Below are 10,565 nucleotides of genomic sequence, written 5' to 3' on the forward strand. Positions count from 1 at the left end.
CGTTGGCGTTACATGGGGGAGAGGGGAGATCAAAAATTCGGAAAAAGGGCGTTACATAATATTTGAACGTTCCCTTAGGCTATAAATATATTTTCTAAACCTGTGATTTTTTTAGTTTACGTTTTGTCAGTAAATTTAGGACATCCCTGATTTAGAATCTCACTGCAATATGACATAATTACAAATCGTGAGCGACTAATATTTTGAGATATAAGCTTTGCTAAAAGTGTAAAAACATGTGGCAGCACTGATGTTTACCACATTCTTCACTTGACAAGTGGATGGACACTTGGTGTTCTTTCTATGAATCCTTGGTTGGGAATATGACAATCTATTGGAATATTCAAACAAATAATAAACCTTTACTTAGCCGCTGAACAATGGAAACAGAAAACTGCTTTGTGTAATCCATAGTCTATCGCACGCTAAATGTTTATTGCAAAAATGCGCACCTCAGGCAGGTCAATGCGAGCAGAGGCATAGCGAATATCACACGTGCGCTGTTGAAAAATGAAGCTGCCATTACAAAACCCTTCAAATGCAAGACAATGTCAAAGTTGAGCTTCAGAAGAGGCTCTCTGACGATAAATATTTCCAATTAAACACTGGCATTGCAATTGATGTCGAAAGTATTGCAAGAAACATCACAGTATAGTCGCCAGCTATGAAAGATGGTTGCAGACACCACATGGACTAAAGCTGCTGGTAACTTCACAAACAATGATAACGAGTATTTCAATTAACATATTTCAAGCTTAATATCATCATAAAATTCAGCAATACTCCTGTGACTCAACTTCTGCAACACTTTCAGCCCCAGGCTAGCTTTGTAAAAATAGCAATCGTTGATGCTAGGAAACAGTTTTGTCGTCATGTTTACTTGACCATTGAGGCGTCATTTCAAATGATGTCATGAGGAACCGAGCTTTTGCTTTGACACACAGCAACGACAACCACTCAGCATGTCTGTGAAACTAATAATAAGCAGTCCAAAACAATCAGTAGGTGGTGGACTGCATCAGATGTGACTGGAGGAGACTCGGCTCAGACTCTTCCTCAGCTTTAGAAGTGGTGCAAACGTTTCTCTCGATATGTAGTGGCTGTGATGCTTAGTCTTGTCCATCACTATGGATACTTCGGTGGCAGTGCTGGGTCGGCATAGGTTAGGGCAATCCACTGCGAAGGCATCGGAAGTTTCATCAAAAGCATTATGTGGCGAACTCACATCGTCCGAAGAGCTTGAACTTGACGATGAGCTCTCTGCAGCCAACGTGCGGTGAGGAGAAAGAGGACTGTGCTGTCTCACAAACCTTTTTAACTTTCCATCATGGTCACTGTGGTTTCGTGAAAAAAAGGCACTGTCGCGTTGCCGAGCTTGCCCCTTTGACGTGTTTTCTAAAAATGTACTTGTCGACACCTTGCGGTGCATGTTTGGACTCATTTCAATCGGCAAATTGGCGGTAGAGAACACTTTTTCAAACAGACGTTGAACGCTGGCAGGATCTTTGGCCGTAACATCAACATGAGCACGCCGCGTCTGGACCAAGGATTCCTGTCCACTCTGCATCCAGTCGGCCACGTTATCAGCAGTTACGACTCGCTCTTCTTCCAAATCAGATTTGTTTCCGGCCAGAGTTATAGGAACGCTCCATACGCTTTTTTTTCGACAATTCCAATTTCTCAAATTGCTGCTGTGCTGTTTGGCTTCGCTCGCTTGCGCTTGCTTTGCGCACTCAACCATCTTAGCCGTCGCTTTCGCGCTTTCGAAGCTGTTTGCGTCTGTGATCGAATAAACAATGAGGAAAACGTCTCCTGCAAAATAAAAATATACGTTTTCATCATCTTTCTAGACCAGACGGTTTTAGTCAAATTGATTTGCAATGATGCTACAGCAGCTACACACACGTTGCTGCACATGTAATTTAAAAGGTTTTGCCGTAAAAATATTAAGCTATATTGGAGCCTTGGTTGCAAAGCAAATGATCTTAATTATAGTAAAGCGTTGGTGTATGAAGTAGAATATGTTCGGGCAAAAACAGACAAGAAAATTAAATGGGTATATAGTAGAGTTAGGTAGCCTACAAAATCAGGATAGCGAGTAAGTTAAATATTTTGTTTTCTCAAAACTTTGTGGAATCACGGCAGCAATGATATTGAAACGTTCAGGTATTTCTACCAACTCTTTTACCTTCGGGTGCGCTTTACTCTTATAGAAATAATTCATTAAACCCAGTCTTTGAAGCTTCGACGTATTGCTCGCATAAATTTAATTTACTTTTGATCTTTTCGAATCATCCTAAAGATGCGACTGAACATGACGTCACTATGACGTCGGTTAGCTGTTGGGATGATATTCAGAGGGTTGGTTACTAGAGGCGCTATTCTGCTGCAATGAGGTTTATTTACAATCACTTGAATGAAAGCCTGGACACTATTGTTGGTAGATGTTGTAAACAAAGTGTCGGCATGGACTGGCGCACTTCAAATAATGGAAGATTAACAGGTGGTCGTTTTCTCGCGATCTTGCTAGCAGCCTTGCACATTGTGCAATAAATAAGTCTGCACATCACTCAGCCTGCCTTTGCAATTTTTCACCTGATGGATTAATTAATTATTATTTGATGTTCTCGAATGTTGATCTCGATGAGCCTCACGAAGCTTCATTTTGTTTTAAAATATTTTAAAGTTTGTTTTATTTCGAACACGTTGGAGCAACAATTGCTAAACTGAATACACAACTTGTTACTGCCGTCCAACATCGTTGATCTGTTTTGTTTTTGAAAATTAAAAATACAAAAGAAAATCATTGAAATTTCCAAAAAGAAAACACCTACGCGTTGAATCGAAAGGACGTTTCTAGCATAGATAAACGTACAAATCGTTTTGCGATGATTCGTTTGTGTCGTTGAGAAATCTTTCAGGCTAGTATCTAATCACCTTCTCAGATAAAGCCGAGTTGGTTGAAAAGACGCATTTTTTTCATGCAAATATAGTACGACAATTATTCGTGCAGGCTATCTCACCAATTTGATTGCACGTTTGTACACTCGGTGGTAGTAGGCTAGTAGCCTGGAAGCCAGTGGTTTTGTTCCCCACTTCACATGCTTGTGTTGATATAGTCTACTTTCGAAAGTAACAGTGAATTGGGTTCAAAAAAACCTTTCGCTTGCCTCTAGCTTCGATGTGTAAAGCTATTATATTCTTGACAATAGAGTTGTTTTTCATGGATGCGCATTGCATAACATCAAAACTACGTTCTCACCTGACATGAGGGTTATCTTTTGGTTTATCTGGTTTGAGTTCATCCCGGAAGTTTCCAGAATGTCGAGTTGGTATGTGCGACCTTTAATTGTGTAGATTTTACGATGGAATTCTTCCACGGATGGAATGTACGTGTCACTGTGAAACGAAAGATCTGGTGTTTTAACTAAACCCTTTATCATGGTCAGATAAAGACGTCAATCATGCGTAATTTTTAAGTTGATTTCAATGACGTCACCAGTTGTTTGCCTTTATTTCTAACCATCACAGTGATTGACACATGTAATGACAATGCCTAGTTTGAATCAAATGGAAATATATCACATCCTATGCAATCATGTCATTTCTTTCTCATCAATGTCCTTGGGACGTAAAAGATGGCTTCAACTGCAATAAGCGATATACCAGCGTCTCAATAAGCGGGAAAAGGTGGAAAACCCTTAGGATTTAAACATGTATGAATACTTGTTTGGTTAGTTAGGCTGCAGGTAGTTGGGTAGTAAAGCTACATGGCTGTAGCTCACACGACCAATTTGGCTTACCAAATTGCTCGAGTAATCCCGGCAGCAATGAAGTAATCCTACCTGAAACCCTTCCCCATGAACTGCGACATGATCTGGGTTTTCCCTGATCTCGATGCTCCGAGAACAACCAACCTCAGCTTGCGTTCTTCACTGACAGCAATTGGGAAGAGTGTGGATTGATCGTTACGCTCGAATGACCTGAAAAAAAAATCAATAATGACATCCGGCTTGACGCTTGACTGGCTCCGGTTGTTCGCAAACAAACGAGTTCAACGACCAATCAACTGGTTTTGAAAGCGAACATGATAGCGAGAAACCCAGCTAACCAGAAACAGTGATTGTTGTCTCAACAAATTAACTTGAACATATTGCTGAACATGTAAACAAGCAAAGCACCTAAACAAACGAGAGAAGCAAATTTCCACAAAGATTATTTTTCGAGAAGCGCTACATTCGCCAAAGACTTATTTTCACAATAAAACAAACAATCACAAACAGCATTGCGTAAAGCGTCAACAAGTCCATTGTGACGTGCTTGACGAGTCAATGATCCGATCTACCCTTCCAAAGCAACTTGTTTATTTGCGCACCAGCAACATTATTGACAAACTTCCGGCGACCAAACAAGTTCGTGGATAAGAAGAAGACTCTAGACACGAGGCTGCATTGTTTCGGTCGTTGGTGGTGCCATCATTAAAATTTTGAGCGTGATTTGGCACATTGTGCATTGATTGCAGTTGTTTTCCGACAAAGAAAAATAAATTGAATTGAAGGTAATTAAAGTTTTTTATTTTCGTTTTTAGATTAATTTCTTGTCGCTTGTCACTGCTGATCAAACCCATTGTCGTTTGCAGCCGACCATAAGTCATAGCAAGCACCTTTTACACCACAAAAGCTTTCAAATTGATGACTTCACCCATAAGATTCAAAAACCAAGTATATAAATGCATTTTTAGCTGTAAAACTGCAGTGGGCGCTACATGGGTTGTAAGTAACAGAGCCTTCGGCACATTAACAAAGAATTTAATCAAAAGAACATTAAATTATATACCATGGGTTGAACAAACTTAATAATCTTGTTACAAAGAAGCGTGCCACGTTCACACCCTGACGCCATAGTTTAACGACATATTGACTTAATTACATTGGCAAGTTGTTTTTTTCTAATCCTCGGTAATTTGACCCAACTTTGCCCCATTCATGTTTTCTATACGTCATAATGTGTTATTGTAGCTTGGCGAAACTAATGTTTTCGATGTCAAAATGTTGACCAACACATGAATGGAGGGGGGCTTCCCCTGTCTAATTCAGGTGAAGTCGTCAAGGTTGATGTCTTGTTTTGTTCGAGTGGCGTAATCAGTCTGTTTTTCCTTCGCGCTGTCACGGGAGAAAGCGCTCTCGTTGCATCCAGTTGCTTTCTGCGTTGATTATGACGTAACAAGCCAATGATGATCACGAGCCGGCAAGCATAATGCGATTTGTAGAATATTTCCTCAGGTTCTCGAATCAATAAATGCACTCTGCGCCACCAATCAATGTCACCTCGCCTTGCGTGCTTGTCATAATGTTCTAACAAGACCAAAAAACGCCTAAAACGAACCCTGATAATATTTGAATAATTTAAACGAATCGATGTGAAGCTAACTTGATGACGGGGCAATGTAGCAGTATACCTCAGTGAAAATCCTTGCAAAACTTTCATAAATCTCGTTATTGTGTTGAGATTGAGAACCCTGACGTCATTTCTGTTGCACGTACAAGAATTAAAAAGTTAATACTCAACTGCGGAAAGACATTAACTTTATGAGGTAACATTTAAATCTAAGTTAAAAGTCGTGTAATTTACTGTGTGCTTTGTTGGCAACTAAGATTTGCAGAAAAGTTGACAAAACTACAATATAACAACATGTTATCATGCGCTTGGCAAGCCCAAACAAATAATATTATTGCTACTGTTTGTTTTCTTAAGGCGTAATGGAAAGAAGTCGCGTGTTATCGCGCCCAAGCTCCGCAAGCACTCCCAACCGCGCCTGTTCAAACTTGGTTTGTAAACGCCTTTTCAAATATGCTAGTCTACACCTTTATTTTAAACAATAAACAAGAAGAATTTAGTTGCTCTAGAATTCTTCTCTACACACGACACACACTCTTTTTTCAGCAGCACACTTCAACCAAAAGTTCAGCAAATGCATAAAAATATGATGCACTCTACATCTATCAAGAGATGCTGCCTAACAACATGCTATCGGGAGCCACTACAACAAAAGCGCTCCGTGCCAAACATTCGTCCTCTGGCGCATTGCAGGTGGATCGTTTTAATACGTGGCCCTCGCTTTATGAAAAGTGTTTTGAATATTCATGTTTTTGTATAAACTGCTGTTTGTCGTTGCCACTCCTACATGCTCAGGTATTTATCATCTATGACACAGTATTATAGCAACAACGATCAAACATAAAGACAAGTGTTATGTTGTTTTTCCATTCAATTCATGCAGTTGAGTTTGAAGTTGTTATAATCTTTGGGTCGTTTTTTTTTCAGTGCTTGTGATTATGTACTGTGGCTGCTTCATTGTTTATAGATGTACTGTTTATAGATTTAATAAACCATTGTATTTTATTCGGATGTAAATAGGATACTGACAGGTCTATGAATGTAGATTAAAGTTAAGTCAGCCTTATTTACTTTAGTTGAACGGCCAATTTGATGCCTGTGGAGTTATTAGACTGCACTACCTCAGAAATTATGAGTTAATGTTGCGTTTTTGAAAACATATTTGCAGAGACAAAATGTGGGCAAAGTTTGAAAAATTTGGGCAAGTTTTGTTTGCTCCTCGCCCAAAAAAACGTGTTACTCTCCTGCGGCTATGGTCCTTCTGACAACACACTGAGCTGAACAGCACTTCATAAAAATGAAAACATCAATTACTTACATTGTGTTAATATCTTTCAAGAAGGCGTCTTTGACAGATTGTAAATTTCAAACACAAAAACAATTTGCCAAAATTTAATGTTACGAAATTAGAATATTTTTCTGCAAAAAAAATATTTAAAGGTAAGTTCATACAAAGGCTCGTATCTTTAAGTATACTTCTGTTCACTGTCCTCTTTTTGCCCTTTTGAAGCCATTTTTTGGTGAGATCTCCTTTATTTTAGAAACAGCAATAAACACCAAAATGCAATGGCTTGAGGGAGGGCGATATTGTCCTTCCACAAGATTTGCTTTGTTGAGCGCCATAACATGATTGTCCAATATCCACGCACGACCCATGTTTGTTTGTTGTTCTGTGGAAGAATGCAGCGTTCCTCTAGACTCTAGAGAGTCTAGAGTAGACTCTAAAGCAGGGTTTCCCAAACTGTGGTCCGCGGACCATTGATGGTCCACGACGACTGCACAGGTAGTACGTGGCGATATGACAGGAAATTAAAAAGTCACACATATACGTTGTACAGTACGTAGCCTACCCTGTCAAAGATAATTGCCGCAGTTCTTTACAACTTAAATGATTTCGAAAGCTTTTGTTATCCAGTATCGTAAATCTTACTTGTTGCACCTTCGTTGCAGTTAAAAAGTAGTTTACGAAAAGTTAGTGGTCCGTGGCCCAAAAAAGTTTGGGAAACCCTGCTCTAGAGGCTAAAGTTGTACCAAGAGCACAATATGACTTGCATGGTTTCATTGCGTTTTCTGCAGCCTACAGGTAGGCTGCGATCATACTTGTAGCATCAGCTCGAACTTATAAAGAAATTTTAATCTCATCGCTGTTTCCCTGACTTAGCGTGCAATTTAACTTTTTGCATTTCAGAAATCTTTATTTTCCGCTCTATCTACCGGATTCTTATCACGCCACTCTGGTCATTCAGCCGCCGCTCATGCAGTGGCGGATAGGCCGTTCGCATTCCTTGGATGCCAATATCCAGAGACTGACACTGCTTGCTGTCTTCCATTGTGTTTTATAGAGTTTCAAAGCCGCTTTTTTTTGTTCGGTTCAGGCTTGTCTCGCTCCACTGGACCGTCATTGTACATTTCCTTGGGCGAGTGTCAACTTTTCATCCGGGTCACTGGAGAATTATCAGTACATGACGAACACTGCACTTAAAAAAAATGAGGTTTTTTGAGAAAGAAATTCTCAGTAAATTCATGGACATTTTGTATCTGATGATACATTGTAAAAGATCATTTGAAATTGTACGACCCTCACGCTGAGAGTGAGGTACATCGGCAGCATTCGTGGAAAGGCCATAAATAGTTACGATGTGATTGTGAAGAGTTGCTACAAAGTGAGACAAACTACCACAGTTGAGCCGATTCCCGCAGCAACAATACGATGGTTTAACTCCAAGGCCACATACATCACGGTGGCCTACACACATGTGATGAGGCAGCACAATTGACGTTAAATCCATTCTCAGACTGAAAAAGCCTTCGAAAATTTCATATCATAATTCCCGGCAGTTTGTTTTGCACCTTCGTTGCGTTTAGCTTTTAAGTTTTGAGAACAAACTCAGAATCGTAGGCTAATTGGACGATCATATTTTACGTCCTCACAACGTATACTTGTTAATTGCTTCTTAATTCAAAACTGCATATGCTATTTGAATTGATCGTATGTTAACTTCAACGTGAACTGACGTTACTATATATGTATCAACAAGGCATCGGCTGAGTTGTAAGCTGTGTTGGGTTTCTCAAGCCGGGTTAGAGCTTGAGTTTAAAGAAATAAATTAGGTTTAAATTCCAAACATCTTTTGCAGGCCACCTTGACTTTGCTTCTGTGATTATAGTCTAGAAAATTTGACTTTTTTAATTATTAAAAATAATAATAAAAAATTTCGTAAAATTAAAGGTTAAAAAGTTTAAGTTTGCTGCTTACCACTGAACTTCACTTAGGCCTACTACTCAAATTTACTAAACAAGCATTTGTTTATATCTGAGAAGGTCACAAAAAGCATTTTTGATCAAAAGCCACCTTTTTTTTTGTTTAAGACCCCTACTCTGAGAAGATAGTTTTGTATCTCGTACCTAGAAATTCTTGATTACGTGAACGTCTGTGATAATAAGTAAAAACCTAACCAAGAGCACTAGGCTCCACTTTGCTGCGACATTCAATGCATAACGCGCGATGGTAGAAGAAGCAAAATAATTTTTAAAACTCTTTCTCATAATCTTTGACTCGGTACTTTCAAGAAACTGAAGTTTTTGTTGAAATAAATTTCTTTTCTTAACCTGCCGTACTTCATGCAAATTGCCGCACGACCCTGGTCTACATTGGATTGTTGACTGACTTGGACGCCACCATTGTTGACCGCGCTCGCTCGGTGGATCCGGGTCCGTGTCGACTGATACCTTTGTTGGTTTTATTTGATGTCCATGTCGCTATTATGACGTCACTAACAATAAGTACGAATAACAATCGATAACGCGAAAGCAGCGGTAGAGAGTCTTCAGGTACAAACAAATCTACTTAGAACTAGACCCACGCTGGTGAAGTGCAAATTGATCTTTCTATAGCCAAGCGTCAGCAGAACAGCCGTTTTATCATTAAACATTTTTCTGCTTTACTATTTTTGTTGTTGGATACAATCAAGTTATTTTTGTGTTTCAATATCAATTGTTTGTTTATACCACCCACTAGATAAAAATACAAACTAATACAATTAATCGAAAATGGCAACGTGAAAGAATTTCAACGTTCGTTCTGACCAAATTATAAAGTACCAATTCCACTCCTGAACGCATTGGATTCTTTCCTGGAGAGGAATACCTCCCCGGCTGGAAAGTACTGATTTAAACTTTTTTTTTAATTTGAAGAAGTTGACAAGTTGTCGTCTGATCGTACCTGCTTATACGTACCTGCTTATACAACGTCTGATCGTACCTGCTTATACAACGTCTGATCGTACCTGCTTATACAACGTCTGATCGTACCTGCTTATACGTACCTGCTTATACAATCGTCCACATGCTGCTTATACAACGTCTGCTCAACGAAGCCGACAGACATCTCTGCGGCTAATTAAGTGGACAATACATGGAAATCCAAATAGAAGTCAACAACCGTTTGATTGAGTCTCCCTCCTCCAAGTCAGCAGTTGTGAACTGAGTAAATGGCGAGCAAGTGACAACTGAGCTAACAATATTTCAGCAAGTGGTTGAAGTTAAAAAATGATGAAACTGAGCAAGTAACAACAGAGAAACCCGAAACTTGGCATGTCACAAGTCAGCAAATTCAGTTTAGCAAGCGATGACCAAGCCGTCCGAACTGAGCAAGCTAATCTCATTTGCTGACTTGACAGTAGCTGCAATGTACTTGCTGAGTTAAAGCCATGGTATGCTGTTTCTCCAGAAAGTGTAAAATGAGGTAGGTTTGTTTGCTTCCAATGAAACATAGCAACAAAGAAAAATCTTTTAGTCAAACTTGTTTACGTTTACAACATGGCCACCTGGAGATGCGGCCTAGCTACTGGCTATTGCTAGTGTTTGACCGACATTTTTTGAGATGTTTTTACTTTTTGCGGTTTCCTAATGACATAAAACTTTTTTGTTGCCTTGAAGAAGCAGTAGCAAATGAGACAAAATAAGTTGAAAAACGCTAAATCAGACTGTTATTGAAAAATTAACAGTCTGACTAAAATCTTCGAAATCAAATTTTCTTTGTTTTTCAACATGTGAGGATGTTAAAACCTATTGTGTCATCTGAGGAAAAGAGAGAAGAATGCTTAAAAATCTAAGTTTTTGAAAAAATCATTTACCAAAGTTAGAAAAACCTGGAAATTTCTGCAAAA

General features: G+C 39.2%; 1 protein-coding gene across 1 annotated transcript; it reads right to left on the bottom strand.

Annotated features, from left to right (window-relative positions):
• Positions 1–414: 414 nt before the first annotated feature.
• Positions 415–6,847, bottom strand: LOC145784188 (GTP-binding protein Rhes-like). Its single transcript, XM_082595955.1, has 4 exons — positions 6,716–6,847; positions 3,846–3,983; positions 3,263–3,399; positions 415–1,812 (listed from the first exon to the last, which is right to left on the bottom strand). Coding segments are annotated over exons 1-4 (1,071 nt in total). The 5' UTR covers positions 6,718–6,847; the 3' UTR covers positions 415–1,018.
• Between the last annotated feature and the right edge of the window lie 3,718 nt (positions 6,848–10,565).

This window comes from Aplidium turbinatum, chromosome 15 (genome assembly GCF_918807975.1).
Source record: "Aplidium turbinatum chromosome 15, kaAplTurb1.1, whole genome shotgun sequence".
In the NCBI taxonomy this organism is placed as follows: Eukaryota; Metazoa; Chordata; class Ascidiacea; order Aplousobranchia; family Polyclinidae; genus Aplidium; species Aplidium turbinatum.